Source organism: Hetaerina americana, unplaced genomic scaffold (assembly GCF_022747635.1).
Source record: "Hetaerina americana unplaced genomic scaffold, ioHetAmer1.1.p SCAF_14, whole genome shotgun sequence".
NCBI classification, from domain to species: Eukaryota; Metazoa; Arthropoda; class Insecta; order Odonata; family Calopterygidae; genus Hetaerina; species Hetaerina americana.
The window spans coordinates 12091683-12113549 of record NW_027286514.1 but is presented as its reverse complement, the minus strand read 5'-3'; the positions used below and the strand labels follow the sequence as shown (position 1 = coordinate 12113549).

The window sequence follows — 21867 nt, the reverse complement described above, 5'->3', positions numbered from 1 at the left end:
GCGTTGCCACGTTGCCGCACCCGCCCTATTCTCCCGATCTGGCACCACCGGACTTCTTCTTCTTCCCCCTAATGAAAAGACAGCTCAAGGGACGACATTTTGACTCGATAAAGGCCGTTCAAGAGGCTTCGACGAGGGTCATCAACGGCATCCCCAAAGAAAATTTCCAGTGGGCGTACGGGGATTGGGAGCAACGTTATACTAAGTGTGTAGCAGCTCAAGGAGCATACTTTGAAGATTATTAAGTCGATGTAAGTATATCGTCAATAAAATTCTTGTAAAAAAAATCAGTCCTACCACTTTTGGGTGCGACCCTGTATCTTGCTGCCTTTCTATGAACTTTTTCAATCTTTTCTGTGTGTCACACCTCGTATTGATCCCATACTCTGAACGAGTATACTAGAATAGGGCTAACCAGTACCATATATGCTTTTTCTTTTGTGGCTACGCTACTTCCTTTTAAATTTCTCATTACCCAACGAAGTATTTTAAATGCCTTCCGTGCCACATTATCTACTTGGACTCTCCACCCAAGATTCCTAGTTAAGTAAATGCCTAAATATTTGCTATGACTGCTACATAGGATTCTTTCTCCAAAGAGGGTGCAGAAATCCTTCTGTGCATTCTTTTTATTTGAAAAATTTAAATGCCTACTCTGACTAACATTAATGCCCATATAATTATTTGTAGCCCAGTCACCAAGGCAAGTGATGTCATTTTGTAGTATTACACGGTCATTTACATGCTCTCTACCCAACTGTTTATAATTCAATCATCAGCAAAGAGTCTTACTTGGAAATGTAAATTACTTGGTAGATCGTTTACATAAATTAGGAAGAGTAATGGCCGTAGAACTTTGCCTAGTGGAACTCCTGCTATTATGTTTGCCTCTTTTGAAAATGCATCTCCTATTTCTACTTTTTAAACTCTGCCTGTAAGAAAATTTTTTATCCATTGCTTTACCCTCAAATCAAATGGTAATGACTCCAACTTTATCTGTAATCTATCGTGAGGCAATCGGTCGAAAGCTGTCAAAAAATCAACCATTTCCTCATCAACATACTCTCCTTCATTTATTGTGTCATTAATATATTGGCTTAATCCTAAAAGCTGCATTTCACATGAGTATCCTGTTCTGAACCCATGTTGTTGTTTGAATAACCATCTATCTCTTGTCCGCCATTCCCAAATGTGTCAGCAATTCTTTTTTCCATTATTTTGTAAAAAACTGATGTTATGCTTACCGTTCTACATTTCTTGGGTATTGTTTTATCCCCTTTCTTGAAATGCATTTCTATCCACAATCTCTGACCCATTTCTGAGCTTAATTTATTCAAATGTACTTTGATTAACTAATAATAAACTTGTGAAGTTTAGAAAAGTAATGTTCATTTGTATGCAAAATTTGTACAATATTTTCAGGCATTGCAATTCAAATGTCAATTTCCATTAAAAGTTAATGTTAAATAATTTTCAAACCATGACAAAGAGGCTTGGCTCTATCTTTTATTTAAGAGTGAGTGAGTGAGTATCTTTCTCATCAAACTCGGAGAAGGAAAGTCAACTTAATGAAGCCACTTGTTTTCTTGTCTGCGAGTCAACTGTCAAGTGAGAGATCAAGTGGAGGATTTGCTGAGCAATTATGTAGATACTTCTATTCTGAGACATTGCCCCAATTCACGAATCTCTGGCTATAAAGTCTTTCCGTATGGAGGCGACTCTGAACTGCTGCCCCGTACAACCTACTCTCCTGACCTGATTCCAGAGTATATTCTGCTCTTATCCATCATTCCTGAGGAATTTCTCAATGTTGCTTATGGGTTCGCAGTGAATCCTGGGGTTACAACTTAATTCAACCAAGCTGATGAAAGCCATGGAAGAAGTAAAATAATTTTCACAATTGGCATGATATTCAAGTAGGTGTCATATATTCTATTCTCAACTACTGTATTTACTCTACCTTATTGTTAATAAGTTTGTATAAGGCTACTTTTTTCTAGGGCTTGACTTAATTTGAATAAATCTACCATTTTCATGCATCATTATTTTAATGTTTTAGTCAGTAAATTATCACTGGTGTCCTAATTGGAAGGGCTAGTGTCAAATATAATGTCTAGAGTATATAATAATTTAAATCATATAAAGTATCAATTTTTAACTTGCATTGTTTTTATAATTATTATCTTATCTCTGTATATATTTCCTTTGGCCTTTCTCTTTTATCTCAGTAATATTACTTAAAAAATCTTTATTTTCAGGGATAAGCACTTTCATGATGTCTCAGTCCTCAAGTTTTCTTTGGAATCAAAGAAAATGTGATGAATGAGATGTAATGTGTCTACTGTAGCTAGGTACTCAATATTTTCTTCATTGCAATCTCTGGAATGATTTTTATGTAAATTAATGATTAATGGAAGGTTTATTTAATGGCCTATAACTTTTTGTGAAGATGCTTTCTCTGTCATTGTAGAATTAAAACAAATATTTTTGTGTTTCTTCCTCCTACTGCTTAAAGGAAAGTTAGTTTGTTTATGGAAAAAATCTTACTTTGCACTTGTTGATCAACTGGGCAAATAAATAGTTCTGCTACTTTTATTCAGTAGAGCTTATTTATAACAAGAGGCAAGGAACCAGCAAAGCCATTGCTCATTATAAACATTTAATTTTACCATATATTATTTCTTTTCATTCTATGTATTGTTCTCTCTTTAACATGCACCCACATACATGCATGCTACCAATATATACTTATGCAGTGGTCATGAAGACAAAGAACAACATAAGCTATCACAAATGTAATAGAAGATATATCTGCAGATGTTAAAACTAGTCAAAGAAATAACCCCAGAGCAGTACTTTTTGCAGCCATAGAGTGGTAAAGACAGTGGAGTTTAATGAAAAGCATAAAAAATTTACAATCCAAAAGGAATATTAGCCGAAACACACTATCCCATATGAGTTTGTGATACACAATGGCTCTAACAAGTCACTCATGTACCTAGGATTTCCAAAAATTTTATTCCTACCATGAGAGTCTATCAATCACGATAACTCATAAAATCAAAGGAAAAATAAAAAGACAGACTTTCTCTCCCTCTAGGGTTTCAAATAAACAATGATCCTTGTGGGTCGCATGCCCTCAGGATTTATAGGTATTTACTCTAGGCGTAAAATTTTATCTTATAAGGTTTATACTAGAGGCATGGTAGTCCATGGACCACTGACCAGAGGGCCCGGGTTAGAATCCCAGGTATGCCTCTCTGGGTACCCTCAGCTCCACCCTAGCTGTGTGATTTTTTGGACGCCAGATCTCCCTAGGAAACCATAGCCAACACAGGGAAATAAACTGGCCCTCCTACTCTGATGTGTGAATTTCATGTGCCATCGACTTAGTACTGGGTGGACCCTACTATCATCTACCAAACTGACCTTTGGGTTGTTACTGTGTTTATGGTTTTTAATTGATGTTTTTCATTATTATTATTACGCAATCTACCGCTTAAGGTAGGTTTTGCATGGACACAACTACAAAATAAATATTTTATGACTCCTAACAAAACAATCCAGCAACCTACGTTACTTCAAGTCATTCTTCATCTCTGTGTACTTCCTTCCTCCCTTCATCTCATCCAACATTTCTATCCTATTCATACCCTTTCCTCGTTTGTCCAACAATGTCCCCTCTATTACAGTATTTTACATCCCACTGCCGATCAATACGCTATTCATCCATTTTTCCTGCCTCCTTAGGATTTCTCTCAACAAACCCCTCTCCTCGCCCACCATACCTAGTACATCTTCATTAGTTTTCCTTCTCGTCCATTTCACCTTCTCCATTCTTCTCCACACCCATATTCCAAAATTCTATCCTCCTACTTAAGTGACTGCCGCGCCATAAATAACTATGCTCCATATCAAAGTTTTGACGAGTCTTTTCTTAACATCCTTACTCAACATTCCTGTCCTCTACTCCCTACTCCTTGCGAAAGCCTCTTTGCCTTGCGCAATTGATCTCCTTACATCCCTAGTGCTTTGACCATGTCGGTCTAAAACACTACCGAGATACGTAAACTGTTCTACATGCTCTAGTTATTGCTCCTCTATTTTATTATTTAGAATGGCATTTTTTTCTGGAAAATCACATAACCTTTGTTTTATTAATATTGATTCTCATCCCGTATCTATTGCACTGAATTTCCGATTCACTCAGCAATGCCTACAATCCCTTGGCTGACTGACAAACTAAGGCTTGGTCATCAGCAAACCTAACTGATTTTACAAATTCCCCTAAGACTTTCATTCCTACCTCCAGCTTTTCCCATGCCTCTTTAATCATTTCCTCCATATATACATTGAACAACACTGGTAGTACCGGAAAATTCCGCCTTACACCTCTCCTAGCAATACCCATCTGGACTCTCTACTCCCCACTCGCGCTTGTGCAGTCTGAGACATGTGCATGTTGTGAATTAGCCTCATGTCCCTCCAATCTATTCCTATTTTCTACAAAATACTCATCAATTTTTCCTAATTTACTCTATCAAACGCCTTTTCAAAATTAACGAAACAGGAAAATGCATCCTCATTGTATTTTATATTCCTCTTAATTAGTGATCTCATTACTGCAATGGCATCACGCGTGCCTCTCTCCTCGTTAAACCTAAACTGATCATTCCCTAAGTAATCATTTGCCTTGCTCTCCATCCTTTTGTTGATGATCCTGAGAACAACTTTAGCTGCGTGGGATATCAAACTTATCGTCCTGTAGTCCTCACATGATGAAGCCTTTACCTTTTTCAGAATAGGAACTGACACTGATCTCATGAAGTCTTCCAGTCAGATTCCTTTCTCATAAATGATATGCTATGATACCGTCCATATAGTCTCTTCCTACCACATTTTTCTAAACCTTTAATTAGGTTGGCAGGAATGTTGTCCACCCCCACGGCCTTATTAGATTTCATCTCCCTTAATGCCCTTTCTATCTCATTGTCGAGTATGCCTGGACCCAAGCTATCTCCCTTTACGTCATGTTCTTCTTCTATGTCTAACCTTGTTCGCCTTAGTTCTTTACCATTCAGTTCTTCTTTATAACCCTTCCATCTCTCTGGGATCTTCCCTGTGTCAACTATAATCTTACCCGACTTATCTCTAACTGTTGGCACAGATCTTCCCTTCTTACATCCCGGTAGTGATTTAACCTTGCTGTATAGCACCCCAATTCGACCTTTCTTCTCCAAACTTTTATATCCTTGCACTGCATCTTCCACCATGCTTCTTTCCCTTTATTTTTTCCCCGTCTCAATCCATTATTTAACTCTTTGCACTTCATTTTGCCTAACTCTGTTTGCATTCTTCCATTTTCTTCTCTCATCTATCTTTCTAATCATCTCATACATGATCCATGGTTTTCTTGTCCTTTTCCCATTAACGGTTCCTATAGTTTCTTTTGCAGCTTTCGATATCCCTTTTTAGATGTAATCCCATTTTTCCTTGATAGTACACAGCTCTTTACCCTCATCCATGATTTTCTGTACAGCCTGCTGATACTCCTTCCTTATCAATTTATTTAATACTTTTACATTCCATTTCCTAACCCACTGCTCCTGCCTTATCTTTTTGAAATGGATGCTACACTTCATGACAACCAATTTGTGGTCAGATTCCGCATCCGCTCCCGGGAAGCTGTGCGAATTGATCACACTGTTCCTAAACCTTTGCCTAGCCAGAATATAATCTAACTGATACCTTTCTGACTCCCCTGGCATTATCCATGTATACCTATGCCTTTTGTGGTGTCTAAATCAAGTATATTTTTGATAGCATTCATATAAATTCATTGCATGTAATTGGGCTGACTTATTATAATGATCATTTCAATGATTTAGCTTCCACTAAGACATTGTTTTAATGGAAAAAATATTTTTGTTTCCCTTTCATGTTTCAGACCTTGCGGATGACCACAGAGATCCGTTCATCATTCAGGCAGTCTTTATTGGATCCTGAAGGGGCTACTGCCACTTGGATGGATGAAGAAACCAGATCCTTAGCAGTTGATAAAGCTGATGCTATGTCCCTAAGAGTGGGATATCCGGATTCAATTCTTGATCCTGATCTACTTGATTTAAGATATTCAGATGTGAGCTAGACCCTTGTATGTTCGTATTTAAAGGGTAAATGGGTCCTTGGAAAGTAGTCTGGTGTTGCAATTCCCATAAATTGAATTGTCTTAAGTATGTGGAATAACTGACAGGAATGGGGATGGAATATTTGGGGGAGGGATAAGGGTATGCAGAGGTGCATGCATTATTGATGAATAGTTGTTTAGGGAACAGGAGTGTTAGCTAATGGGAAAAGTTTAGTCCAGGAGTTTGGGAGGATGTAAATAGCCAAATGAAAACTAATTCTGCTCTCCTTAATTGGATTGGTAAGGCTCTAGATGGAAGGTAGGAGCACGCACTAAGCAATCAGTTCCATATTCTCTTTCTATCTCCGACAGGCCACCATATCTACAATATCCCTGATTCTCTAAATAAATTACTTTTAAGGCTTAGTGACATTCTTGTCGGAAATGGTAATCCCTTTTGCCCAACAAAATCCTCAAAATATAAGTGCACCCCTAAAATATCTCATCATAGGAAAAATGACACTCCTTTTTACCGCAACCTACTTCCATTTCGTACTGTCTCTAAAAATTATCCTTAAAGAATTTTTTCCCATCCTCTCCGGTAACTGAACCACCAACCTACTTTCCAAAAGCCCATTTGTCTCATTTAAGCATAAGAAAATTGAAGGAAAATATTTTGTTTTTTCATATTATTATTTGCAGCTAGTAATCTCAATATGTTTTTCCTTTCTGCTGCTCCTCCCTGCATTCTTTTCTTAAGATAAATTCCATTTATGTATTTTAGACTCCCCACATTTATATTTTGATGCAATCTATTTTTGATCTTTCTCCCCTATCCTATTGTCCATTTTCATACCATCTATTATGTGCTGTTCAAATAATTTAATATTGAATGATTGAAGTGTTGAAGACAGAGCACCTATCTAGCATCACCCATAATTTAAGGGAAATAAGCATGACATTTCCATTATTCCCTTATACACTTATTTTTTCTTTTTCTTTAAATATGTTTTATGTACGTATAGAGGCATGTTTTTCATGAGGAAGTGGCAGTTGTTATGGCTACCATGGCACTTTCACTCTTTCAATTTTTTGATTCTTTGGTTATCGTACAAAAATTCCAATCATAAATTCTTTTTTGGCTATTTATTTTTCTTTGAAAATTATGCATGTGGAAGTGAAATACTACCAATGGTGATTGCAAGCATGCATACTGGCATGCAGGGTTGTAGACAATTTCTTTTTCTCTGAGAGGTTCATCTCTCCATAGACTTATTATAGCATACCTTTATCTAGATGGAATATTAACTTATCTGTAACCATTATTGATCTTGAAATAATCCTTAACCTGGCATTGCACCAGCTTTAAAATTTGTAAAAACTGAGAATTGGCCTTCGTCTTGATAGAATCAGAATAAGTGAGGCTTCAACCTGTTTGTGACTGGTTTTGGTGAAAACTTTTACAATATGTCTTGGCTTTATTAATAACTATTAACTGTTGATGCCGCTTTCTCCCTACATCATGCATAGAATGAATGGTTCTTGCTGAGGAATCAAATGCATGGAGTAATGGAGGGTGGAGGATATCAGGCAATTAGTATTACATATTGCTTTGTTTTCATGCTTTCTTTCAATACGTGTATACTAATGCCCTGGATGGCTTCAGACCCCCTTGACCCTCCGTATCCACATCCCTGGTGAAAAATGTGGTCCATTTTGATATTTTTAGTTTCCTGTCATCCTGACTTGAACAGGCTCTTCTTTTCTGAACTGTTTTTGAGCGGAGCATTTTCAAAAACACAGGCAATTGATCAGTCTTGCTTGCTTTTCCAAGGAGGTACCTTTACATAGTCTCCCAAGACTCCCAGATGAAATTAACAAGATGAATCAGCTTAATTGAAAAGTTATAATGGGAAACTTCCTATTTCTGTAACTGATTGGGTGGATGAAAAATTGCATACAAAAATTAAAATTAAATGATAATGGGGAGGGGGTCCTTTCTGGGAGTGATTTTCAGGGAAAGTAATCATTCCCTGAGGACATACTCACACAAGGTAGTTACCAACAAGAAATCTACTGACACTTAATTCCAGTGTGGGTTGCGGTAGTCCAGTGGGTAGAGCTTTGGACTGCTGACTGGAGGGTCCTGGGTTCGATTCCCGGGCAAGGCACTCTGGGCACCTGCAGCTCCACCCAAGCTAAAGTGATTTTTCGGGTACCAGGTCTTCTTTGGAAACCATAACCGGCACAGGGAAAGGAACTGGCCCCCCTACCCTGATGTGTGAATTTTCACACGCCGTACAGGGCTTAGTACTGGGTGATCTCTACCATCACCTACTAAACCGACCTTCGGGTTGATTACTGTGTGTGTTTACTTCCAGTAGTTGTTTCCAGAAAAAGCAATTTATCTTGAGAGATAACTGTAGGATACAGACACTTCACCTGTTAGTGGTTTATGAACAGGCAATTTAATGGCATCATTAAATAATTGCACTTCAAGACACACACAAGACTCACGATTCCTTTGGATGTTTGTGGAAAAATTAAGCTCTCATCAGAGATGCAGGAAGCAAACACTCGATCTGATAGTTGTTCTCTTCTGGCGAGTTCAATGGCCTCAACTCAAATTGTACAATGGCCTAAGAGAACAAACCTCTCAGGTCACCAGCAAATCATTGGATCAGGGAGAAATTAATCCCATTTAAGGGACCCACATATCACAATCACACTAGTGGTTACATTGGATTCATCAAAGTGATTTGTGAAGAAGTTCATGGCACCAGAGGCCAGCTTTGGGAAGGAAAATGAAAAAAACCATGCTCACTGAATTGGTTCAAAATAGCCTTGTCTATGCAATTCACTAATATTATAGTGATATGAGGAATGCAACTTCATCTAAGCAAAATGTAGCATAGATAAGATATGATTTCTCTTTGAATATATAGCCAGCCACTTTGCAAGAGTAATATGGCTTTACAAATTGGCCACATATCCTTGTTGTACATTAGAATGAGGAAATATGTACTAGCTGAAATCATTCCGCTGACTGTCCATCTTGTTAATACTTTGTGTCCATGCAAATTGTGTGAGAGTGATTCAAGATATTTTTGTTTAATACACTCTCTTTTCTGGTTTAGGACGCAAAAACAAAAAGTGAGGGACACTCTAGTGAAGAGGCAGCTGAACTCTTCAAAATCAGCCAGATACTATGCCTATCCAATTGCAATTCTTCTGCCTTAGCGTGGCAGTAGCATTATGTATGTGAAATGTAGCTGCCTCTTTGAAATTGTCACTATCGCATCTCCTCTTTTGCTTTTATGATTCTTTTCTAGAATGTACTTTTCATTTTTTAATGAAGATTTTCACAGTATTAATTTTTGGAATTGATGGCTCATAGGAGCTGCTAAATCATTAGGACGCTTTGTGTCCATTGCAGGCTGCATCATTAGGAACAATTTTTCATCCCCCAGTTTACTATTCACTAATTTATGTGAACATCTTCATCCCTTTCCTTCTCTTCTTGGCCAGTCATGGCTCTAGAAACTATTATTCTGCCCCAAAAGGTGGAGGTGCAAAGGCAATAACAGAAAGATGGTCCACAGGGACAGAGGGAAATGACTATCCAAGGACAAGATAGGAAGTAACAGAAGTGTTCACATAAATAAATAGATGGCAGACAGGGAGGCAACGAATCATTCCTTATTTCTAATGAAGTGGCCTGCAAGGGATATGAAAGGATAAATACAAACATCCCTGGTGATGTAGCAGACCCTGAAATCCATCAATGCCTATCCTCTTCTTATCATTTATCTCTTTCCATGGATTATTCATTATGACAAGAGACTCATCAGTGACTGCTGCTCTCACCTAATGGGTGTCCTTTTTTTTAGAATTAATTTATCTTCCAATTTTTCCTGGGTGCAATAGGATAACTTGATCTTTTGAAGGCATCTTTCGTGTGGTCTTTTGTGTCCTGTTAATTTTTTCTTTTCAATTCAACCGATGTGGCAGGTTTTGGCCCTTTGGTTAGCTTTGGTGTCTTATATCAATGTGAAAAATGTTATTTTCCTTACTTGATTGTCTTAACGTGGTCATATTTGTGACAGTTTTTGATTGACCAAAAACACTATTCCATTCTATTGTTAGAATAAAATTATTCTGAAAAATTTTTTGATTTTGTGCTATTATCAGCTGACACCATGTGTCATATCGTAATTATTCTGTGTGATTACATTTTCATCTCTATCCAAGTTGATCGTAAATTTAGATGAGAGAACATATCAATTCAAAACTTGTATCCCGAAAGAAGGTTTGATTGAACTTCTATGTCATTGGAATTCTTTTTTTCTGTCTTTATTCAAGCTAAAAATAGACCCTGAACTCTACTTTGAAAACACATTGGCTGTATTGAAATATTTGACATGGAGGGAACATTCCTTTCTGGGCAAGGAAGTTGACAAAACTCAATGGAGTGCATCACCAACAGAAGTGAATGCCTTCTACAGTCGCAACAAGAATCAAATCCGTAAGTGTGCATATTTTCAATCTCTCCTTAATTTATATGAAAAAGTCTAATATAATGTAAGATTTTGTGTTTATTACCACAATGAGAACATATAATTATGATTTGAACAAATAAAAGATGCAAATATTATCTTGAATAATGCTTAAAGGAAAATGAAAGTGCTAGCATGTTGCTGACTCAATTATGGACCCCTTTGCACCGGTGATGATGAAAGAGAAACCAGAGGCAGCTCGATAAGCAATATGATCCCCTTGGCCTCTTACTATAGAAGCAAGAAAAGATCAGCAGGCTAAAAGACACTTAATAAAGATTCTTGAAGCTGGGAGAAAAAGGTTGAAAGAGGCACTCCTCTGAAAAAATTGGTTGTACTTATTTTTTGGTATAATTAAATGGGCAAAGGCCACTACTCACCAATTCGCTGCCAAAATTGGGTATTCATTTTCCAAAATAAATATTCATGACTGAAAGCACTTTCCTCTGACTTTAGTTTTAAAAATTAATTTATTATTTTTCAAATCAAAATACTTTATATTTTAATATGAAATTTATTGATAAAACATTATGATGATTATTGCTGTCCAGAAGGTAGTTTTGAGAATTATTCAGTTAATTTTTTTCAAACCCAGATTTGAAGTTTCAGTTGTTGGGCAACAAATAGGGAAACTGGATAGAGCAAAACCTCACACTAATTATGTGTTTCAGTATCCAGTTTCAAAAGTTTCCATGGTTTCCTTTGTGGTTTACTGTTTCCAGTTTCCATGGTTTATCATGTAAATTTACTGGAGACAATTTCAAAGAAGGTAGGCCTGAGGCTCTAGTCACTGCTCTTATGGGGAAGTTAACATTAACAACACTGAGGTCATTGTGAGATAAGACTATGAAATGGCATTTAGAGCACTGTCAGAAATATTAATAATTCATTGGCTGCCACCCACATATTGAGGGCAGAAAAATTACTCCTGAAAAATTTATGCTCAGTGAGTTCTGAGACTACTCATATCCAAAAAACAGGATGCTTGCATGCAGGTTTGTTTGAATTGAAAGTTGGTGTTACAGCAAGATTAGGAGTTTCTTTCAAAGGTAATCACAACATATGAAAATAAGCTATATCTTTTTATTTTGAGAGCAAACAAAAATTGAGCCCTGTACAGCATCTTCTACACCAAAAAAAAGCAAAAGTGCTGGGAAACCTGTGGTCATATCATTTTTTAGTATTCAGGGAATAGTTTATCAATATGTCATACCAGATCACACAACTGTAAATGGAGCATACTATAGTCATGTACTGAAATTTATCCAAGGCCACATTCAACACAAAAGGCCCCATTCCATAGCAGCAAGCTGAGTGCTGTAACATGGTGGCATAAGGTCACACGTCCAAAATGTTGTTGCTGAATATCATGCAAAAAGCAATGTGAGGTGTGTTCCTCAACCTCTCTACAGTCCAGAACTAGCCTCTGTGACTCTTTCCTGTCGCCCAATATGAAGAAACACCATAAGGGAAAGTATTTTAAATGGTCAAAATCAGAGATGAATGCTGCTGGAGCACTTTTGAAGGACCTAAATAAATAGCTTCCCATATACCTTTGAAGCCTGGAAAAAATATAAAGCAAGTGTATTGCATCCAAGGGGACTACTTTGATGAAAACCATCAAATGGTTTGAAATGTGATCATTTTTCATTGAACAAGGCATGTCCTAAACTTCAGATATTTAAGATATGTCTTAGATTTCTCATAGGTTACATAAGAGACATATTGTGTGGTAGGTTTTGTACTGAAAGCACTGGCTTTATTTTCAAAGCGTACTTTTTTTAAAGTTACACACGACAACATGCCAAATGAGCAAGATTATTGAAAATTTTCAAAAAAATCAATGGAACTCCTTTTTCAGATAACATTTTTTAAAGTTTTTCATATATTTAGCCAGTTTAGGGTTTGGAAAAAATATCAAAAAATAAGAATTTGAAAAACCCTATAGCTAATAATAATAAAACTTTAGAAAGCTCCAATAGCATTATTTTGGTCAGCTGGTGACCATCAATGGGGAGAAGTAAGGTTTTGACTGCAAGAAGAGGTCAGTACCATAGAACTGTTTGATATCAAATGAGTAATGAAGTTAGAATGCATCAACTGAAGTGGTGATTATGTACAAATATAGAGGTATGTTCAAGATATGAAATAATGTATCACTGTTGAAAATAAATGTTTCTTGCTATTTCTAAAAAATGTAGACCTTAATTTTGGAATTACCATCATAAATATGTTTGCACTGCATTACTGTTCCATATATATACTGTAGTATATATATGGAACAGCCAGAGATTGAGGGAGGGGAGTCCCAGGGAAGGCTGGAGGCCGGTGGTAGTTGACTTCCAGCCTTTATAGAGTGTGGAGCGTTCGTTGGCAAATCATCTACAACTTGACCTCGTTATGCTTCGTCATGAACCGGTTATTGGAACAGTGCTACATCATCAAATTTTGCTTGAAACTTTGCAAAACCAGGAACGAGACTCATGTAATACTCAAGGCAGCTTATCGTTATAACTCTATGGGTAGATTGGGTATTTTTGGGTGACACAAGTTGTTTTGGGAGGGCAGAGAAGATGTTAAAGATGCCCAATGTTCAGGATGCCCTTTGACCACAAAAAGTGGTAAAAATCTTGATAACTGAAGAGAAGGCTTTGTTGGACAGGGATGGCAGATTAAGTGTTCTCATGGTTTCTGATGAACTTGGCATACCTAAAAGTGATGTGGATCGACTTGTAACCAAAAACATGGGCATGAGAAAGGTGTCGGCATGTGGGCATGAAAAGTTGGTGCCACGAGTGCTCTTGGACAAACAAAAGGAAACTTGCACCCAGATCTGCCAATGGCTTCTTGACCATGTGAGTGAGGATCCAAATTTTTCAGGCAATGCCCCACCAGACCTCTACCTTTTCCTCCGTCTCAAATCCACTTACTGTCACCTCAGCCCAGTGGAAGCGTTAAAACAGGCAGTGACAAGGAAGCTTAGCACTACTCTGGGCACTGCCTTTCAGAAGGAATACAAGGCATGGAAAACCCACTGGCAGTGATGTGTGGATGCACAAGGGTGCTACTTTGAACACTTTTGAGTGAATTCTGGCTATACATTTTTTTAAATCTACTCAGTCCTGCTACTTTTGGGTCAGACCTTTTATTTCATCCGAATCATTTATAGCATTAATTTTTATGGATTGGGGGTTAGTAATATGAATATAAGCAGAAATTTTTGAAGTGACTTCCTCTTTAGGTGAATTAATGTACTAAATCCTTAAAAAAACCTCTTGCACTAACTTGCCTTATTCTTCCTAGTTTTGCCTGCTGGCATCCTTCAGCCCCCTTTCTATCACCGACACTTCCCGCGCAGTCTCAACTATGGAGGAGTTGGTGTTGTGATAGGCCATGAAATGACCCATGGGTTTGATATCCGTGGTAGACTTTTTGATCGCAATGGAAATCTTCAAAGATGGTGGCAGCCACCAGCAATTGAGGCTTTTCAAAAACGAGCAATGTGTTTAGTTGGTGAGTGTGATATTTAGGTTTCTCAAATATTTTTACTATAATACATTGTTATTATTCACATATTCTACAATCCATAGTCTATTATCCTCATTTCTCATCCAGCCAGCCATCCTTTCTTTGATTTTTATAATAATAATATTTATTTTTGGCAAATGCCCAATTTACAATACATTGTCACACAAAAGGATGTAAAATGAGAGATACAATCACACAATGGCAACATTTTGGTATTATTTTTTTGATAACAAATTTTGATGTGATAGATGGTGGGAAATCATTAATTTTAAATATTTAGCATTAGAAATTCTTAATTAATTTTGATTAAAATTTATCCTTTCCACTCTAGTAATGTGATAAATTCTAAGCATTGAGAGCTTTTTGCTGTGTGATTTCAGACAATTTTTAAAGTTAATAATACATTTTCTGGCTAGCATAAAAGATAGTTCCAGTTAACAATTGAGATTTTAAATTAATTTCTTAATATTATCTGCTAACAAATATTCACAATCAGTTATGAGTTATCAATGACTGACACTGTTATTGCTGTTTTGGATTTCAGATCAATACAGTCAGTATTATGTAAAAGAAGTGTCTATGCAGATAGATGGAATTAGGACGCAAGGTGAAAATATAGCTGACAATGGAGGAATAAAGCAAGCTTATAAGGTAACTCGTTTAAACTTCCACAAAATAATTTATTGGAATACTTTTGACTCAGATTGCATTATATCACATTTATTAATGAACATAAAATCCATGCATGCACCATTTGTAAATTAAGATGGTAGTTTGAAAGGTTCTCGGAACCACCACCAGATGTCAGCCTAGCACAAGTTTTCCACGTAGTAATATCTAATCCTTAATGAGTAAACACGTTACCTGTCAGTGTTTTGGGAAGAGATCTGCAGTGCAGACACCTCTCTATTCTTATTCCTGTGTAGTGATTTGTGAAGATGGAAAAAATTGAGATTCAAGCAGTGATTAAATACTTCATAAAGAAAGGTATGAAGGCAAATGAAATTCATGCCGACTTTCAGAACACTGTTCTACTGTTCACCAAGTGAACAAACAAATGTTTGGTTAGGACAGCTTAGATGATGATCTGTGTACTGGTTGGCCAAAATGTGCCACTATCCCAGAAATTATTGCAGAAGTGCATAAAATGGTCATTAAGGATTCCCGACTAAAAGTGCGAGAAATTGCTTAAGCTGTAAGGATATCATCTAAATGGGCATAACAAATTTCAACAGTGGAATTGGATATGAGAAAATTATCTGCTAGATGGGTTATTACTTCCTGGAATAACTAGAGCAATAGATACATGACAAAAGGCATGGTGTAGTGAGGAAAAAATTCATCTTTCATTAAAACAATGCAGGCCCACACACGTGTTATTGCCATGGCAAAAATATATTAACCAAGATACGAATCGTTGCACTGCTGCCTAATTCGCCTGATTTGGCTCCATCAGATTTCCATCTCTTCAACAAGCTCAAAATTTTCCTTGGTGGATGGAGATTCTCTTCATACAAATAACTAGCGGATGAAGTAGATGGGTATTTTGCATGCATGAAGGAATCTAATTTTTGAGATGGGATCAATACGAGGGGGACCCAAAAATAACAGGAATTTTATTATAGATTCTTTAGCTCTCAATATAATTACGTTAAATTTTGTTCGCCTTCAAAGTATTCCCCATTGACCACAATGCACTTCTCCAAACGATGCTTCAATTGTTGGAAACATTTCTGAAATTCATTTATCGGGATGTCCTTTAGGCCTTCTAGGGATTTTTGTTTTACCTCCTCTAAAGCATCAAAACGCTTTCGTTTCATGTCCCTTTTGAGTCTGGGGAACAAAGAGAAGTCACAGGGAGCTGAATCCGGTGAGTAGGGGGGTGGGCAATTGATGTCATACCGTTTTTTTGTCAAAAACTTCATCACAGAGAGGGCAGTATGAGCCAGTGCCTTGTCATGATGGAAGAACCAGTCACCTGTGTGCCAAAGATCTGCTCTAGAATCCTCCGAATTGAACTCCATGACACTCCAGACATCTCACAAAGTTGATCAATGGTTCTGCGATGGTCTTCACGAATGAGGGCATTGATTTTGTCGACGTTTTCGTCAGTTCTTGATGTTGAAGGGCGACCTGAACGGGATTGGTCTTCAATTCACATTTCACCATTTTTAAAATGTGTAAACCACTCGTAGACTCTGGTTTTGCTAGGGCAGCTTCCCCATAAGCAGCCTTGAGCATTACAATAGTTTCCGCGTCCAATTTCCCCGACAGGAAACCAAATCTCACTACTGCCCGTTGCTCTTGATAATCCGCCATTACGTTTTTTGCTAAAATGAAAAAAGTTGTTTCACTGAAACAGCTCTCATAGATGGACCAATCCAGTCACAGCAATGGTGCTGTGCATACTGATGCAGGTGGCGTGAGCCTGACGTACGGCCGGCCGAACAAAGACTTTCCCCCCTCTTGCTCCCCACTACAGCCCAATTCCCGTTACTTTTGGGTCCCCTGCATGTATTGGAATATCGTTGGACCAATTGGATTAGTGTACAGAGAGACTACATTGAAAAATAAAGTTTCACTGAGGTACATAGTTTATTTCTATTCCATTCCACAAACTTTTCAAATTACCCTCGTATAATATGTGAAACATAATCAGTAATTGATGAATCCATTGGCAGTTATCCTGAAGGGAAGAAAAATCCAATTGAAGTAAGATTGACCACCTAAACTACCATTTCCCCACCATTTCAATTGCTTCAGTAGGTACATCTTTGTAGGCTATCAGAATGCTCTTGAGTTTCTGCAGGTGTGAATGTTTTGACAAGACCACGACTGGTTTTGAAAAATATATGGGAATTTTTTTTGTCACTGAATGTTAGGTAATTCCTATCCAAGCAGAAATTATTTGTCTGAGAGGGGATGTTTTTGTAAGTGGGTTTGAAAAATATTGTCTTTGTTGGAATTAAAATTGTTTCTAGAACAAATGTATTATTATGAGAAGCAGGTATTGAGAGAGTTTCTTTATATGAACTTGTGAGGTGTTAAGTGATAAATTCCTTTCATATAAAATGTTTATAAAAAATTCAAGTTCTTGGAATTGAAAATGAGAGTAGGCTGTTAAAGTGAACTAATAATAATAATAATAATAATCTTTATTTGCCCAGAAGACACTGACACAGTGTAATAGATACATCAGATAAGTGTATAGGACACGTCATATGTACATATAGATGTTAAACAATGATGAAATTCAGAAAAGCATGACACAATAATAATTTTTTGTATAAAATATATTCCATATTCAGTATGGTTATTTTTTCTCCATGAATTCCATTACAGAATAAAACTGTTCTTTCCTTAAAAATGATATTAATTTCTTTTTGAACAGGACTGGATCCTTTACGTACTTAAAATCGTAAGGGAGCCTGTTCAGTGCAAGGAGGCCCATTGATTTAGGCCCCAGGGATGTATTTAAAGTCCTGCAATAAGTTTGATGCAGGTCTCTGCAGGCTCTGGTTTGGTGACAATGAACGTTGTCATTTGTCATATAATTGGATATATTACTTTTAGCGAAAATGCATACGACATAAATGTAAATACATGGAACAGTCAGAATATTTAACCTTTTGAAGAAGGAAAGACAAGGTGCATTGTAGGGAGCATTGCATATTAATCGTATTAAACATTTTTGAGCTTTAAAAATTGAATCAGAATGAGGGGAAGAACCCCAGAACAGAATACTATAGATAATTAAAGAATAAAATTCTCCGTAATAAATTGAAAGTAAGATATCAAGGCTTACAGATTTCCTAATACTTCTAATAAGAAAGCAAATGGAATTTAACCTGCTACGAAGATTGCATATGTGTTCATCCCATGATACATTTTTATTTATAACAACTCCCAAAAACTTGGATCAAGAAATTTGGGGTACACACGTTCCCCCTAGGTCAATGGCCAATGAAGCAGGGGCTTTATTTTTATTAGAGAAGTATATGAGTCCAGACTTGTCAGGGTTGAGTTTTAGAGAATTTTGTGAACACCATTCACAAAGAAGTTCGGAATAAGAATTGTGAACACCATTCACAAAGAACTCTTGCCTGAATAAAATGTTCTATCTCATTTTAAACATAATTTTTAAGCGATGATATTAAAGTGGATTATTTTTAACATGCATGATTTCCAGGCATATGAGGACTGGCTGAAGAGACATAATGGTGGGAAGGGTGATGGAATTGAAGAATCTCTTCCTGGGCTTGATGCTTCACCACGCCAACTTTTTTTCCTCAACTTTGCTCAGGTGTGGTGTGGTGCTCTAAGGCCTGAAGCTCTGCGCAATAAGCTTAAAACCTCAATACATTCAATTGGAAAGTACAGGTAATGTAAATGTGGCAACATAAACTTATTCCTAAAGAAATAAAATCAAAGGTAAGACATTCACTACTTCATGAGACACGGATGTGATTCAAAAATATCCGTTATATCCAGTTTATTCAAAGCTTCCCAGCATGTTTCAGTTTATCACAGTTAACAATCTCCAGAAATAAACATCTGATGTGTCAGTAAACGGCTTATGTATTGCCTGCACTAATAGAAGGTAAGGGTCCACTACAGGAACTCGTCATCACATCTAATAATTTTGAAAAGGGAATATCCAGGAGTGTGAAGGTGTTGTAATGGAACAATATTTGATTGGCACTCAATGTTGTCGCTGTGTTGGTGGGCCTCCCTGTAGACTGTTTACTTCCGGCATTTCTGAAAACTATGTTAAACATGATATGTTGTTACATGCTGGCATAAATGAATCAACAAATTCTTTAAATATCTGAGTTTCATGAACCAGTTGCTTTCATACCTTTAATTTTACTGCACTAGAAACATGCGTAGCAGTATTGATCTTGCATTAATTCATGATAAATATTTTTGTTGTACACTCTTTGATTATCATTATTTGCCACTAACTGTTATTTTATGTTAAATTTCATTATACTGGTATTGAATCTCTTTGGTCTTAATTTAGATTATTGGCCCAGTGTCTCAAAATGAAAGCTGTTATGATGATTATACAGTGATTTCTCTCCCAAACACAATCATATTCTTTAATTATTATTATAAGTAGCAGTAGTAGTAGAATACCATATTTGGGTAGACTTTTGAAGGACCCGAACACTGTCCTAACCAACTGTTTTAGGTAAGATTTAGATAAACATAGACAACATGTCTACATTTCTTAGCTTTGTCCAACAAGACACGACCTGATTCCCTACACTGCAATAAACTATTCTTCAATTCTGCATTCATTGTATCTCCCTTCCTTCCATCCAGCATACCTATGCTATTCATAGCCCTAATTTGCTTGCTAACATCTTCCACTCTAATCAGTCTCTAACATTTCACCGATGAAAATGCTCTGCAGTCATCTTTCCTGCCTTCTTTGGATTTCTTGCAAAATCCCTTATTCTACTGTGTAGTACTTTTTCTTTTTTGTTGAAGCATAGATTGGAGACTTTTGAAATGTGGCTGTGGAGAATGTTGGAAAAGGTAAAATTGATAGAAAAGAAAATAAATTCTTTCATGCATATGTTTATGGTTTAAAATTTTCCAAGGTCAAAAAAATGAAATGGAAGTCTCAAATGAGATATTAAACTTGGAAAAATTGAAGTTTATTTAAAAATGAAGTTTTCTGAAGTATTCCAGTTGATACAGTTACAGGTTATGATGTTTATTTTTTGTAGACTTATTTTGTATGGGGATCATGGTATTTCAGAGGGTAGAGTAATGGGCTACTAACTGCAGGGCCCAGGTTCAATTCCTGGGCATACCTCTCTGGGTACCCTCGGCTTCACCCAAGCTGTGTGATTTTTTGGGTACCAGATCTTCCTGGGAAACCATAAGCAGCGTGGGGAAAGGAGGTGCTTCCCCACCCTAATGTGTTGATTCCGCATGCCGTAGGGCTTAGTACCCTAACCCATCTGTGAGCATTCTCACCTATTTAACTGACCTTCAGATTGAAAATTGGGGTTGTTTTTTTATTTTGAATTGGTATTAATTTTATTTTTTTGCTGCACAATCATAAAATGAATCTCTTGCTCTACTAAACAATTTCTTTTTATCATTGCAGGGTCATTGGAGCATTGTCCAACTCAGAAGACTTTGCATCTGCATTCTCATGTCCACCGGGGTCACCAATGAACCCTCAAGTAAAATGCTCTGTATGGTGAGCTTTGATTGGTTTTAAATAAAGAATAAAATATTTTGTACACAACCCATGCATAATTCCATGTACCTTCTCTAAAAGCTATAAGTTTATCTCTACAATTTCATCTCTGAAATTATGACAGTATTCTTTTAAATATCAAAATGGAATGCAATCGTCAGCTTAGTGAAAGTCTATCAGATCAGTGCTCTTATAGATTGCCAAGTTTCAGGTAACAAGCATTAAATTTCCTAAAAAGTTTGGCTCCACTGATTACATTATGCCTTTAGAAGGTGAGATGAGCGAATGTTCATGCTAAAGAAGTTACAGATTGACTTGAAACCAGTGGTCAACTATATTGCCGAATGGATAGCTATTATATTTATAAACAAAAACTTGTGACATATTCAGGTAAGTCTTAAATATTCATTCATGCTGACCAGATTTTGAAATGCATGTGAATGTTGTAACTTCTTAATGCACAGAAGATATCAGGAATGATGCAATTTTGGGTTTGGTATGGCAAATAAACCAATTGGTTGTACGTTTTATCGGTATTTCAGGATATACCTGGTTCTCTCCAGATATTCCCAGACTGACTGCATAAAGACTGTTACAGTCATAGTTTATACCTATGTATTTGTATCCCTATGTATTTGTATCTGCTAAATGATAGAAATATAGCTGTATTTAGTCTTGTGTCCTTTGAAAACCTATCTTTGTGTGTTGACTACCAAATAATGGCAACAATACTTGGTTTTTAAAGCAGTTTGCCAAGTATGTATCATGCTGTTGCTTGCAAGTTTTTGTTTTTTCACTAGGACATATTTTTTGTGCTACTTGTAATGTAAGTCATTCTCTATAATCCTTGGCTAAAGTGGAATTGCGTGTTTGATGGGGTGTTGCGTCTCCATCTAGTCTGGAAAAAAACTGAATCGGAGATCATATAAATACTTCAGAAACAACAATGTTGGTGATACTTCCATTTGAAAAATCTGTATTGGCCTGTATAAATTAAAAGTTTTTTATAGATTTTATTAAAAAATAATGTATTTGTATATTTCAAGCCACAAACGGACTGTTCTAACTTGCTGGCTCATTGGCTCAAATCCCTAAGCGTTTTTACTCAGGCTGGAGACATCAGTTTTCCAGGGTACATTCCAGCTCAGCAAGTTACTGTGGAAAGAATAATAAAATCCCAAGAAAGTGACCAAGATTCGAATCCAGAATCAATTCTATTTTTGAATTTATACAAGTAAATGAGATCAGAAAAAGTTCCATGTAGATAGATTTTATTTCACTAATTAAAATATGAAATAATTAACCCATGGCTATTGAATTTGAACTAAAATGTGACTGAGTTATAAAAATTTCTTATTCTTTTAATTTTTGAGCATATCTTTCAAAATTTTTAAAAGAATGAATTCCACACTAATTTTTTAAAATCATTTTATCAA

The 21867-nt window shown here is 36.6% G+C and overlaps 1 protein-coding gene across 1 annotated transcript in view; it reads left to right on the top strand.

Annotated features, from left to right (window-relative positions):
* The window catches only part of LOC139686338 (neprilysin-4-like), a 35195-nt gene extending 13609 nt beyond the window's left edge, over positions 1–21586 (top strand). The window contains exons 11-16 of the mRNA XM_071583511.1: positions 5948–6139; positions 10490–10652; positions 13987–14196; positions 14756–14862; positions 18401–18591; positions 20336–21586. Coding sequence (XP_071439612.1) covers positions 5948–6139; positions 10490–10652; positions 13987–14196; positions 14756–14862; positions 18401–18591; positions 20336–20435 — 963 coding nt within the window. The 3' untranslated portion in view covers positions 20436–21586. The remainder of the gene's footprint in view (positions 1–5947; positions 6140–10489; positions 10653–13986; positions 14197–14755; positions 14863–18400; positions 18592–20335) is intronic.
* The last annotated feature ends 281 nt before the right edge of the window (positions 21587–21867 follow it).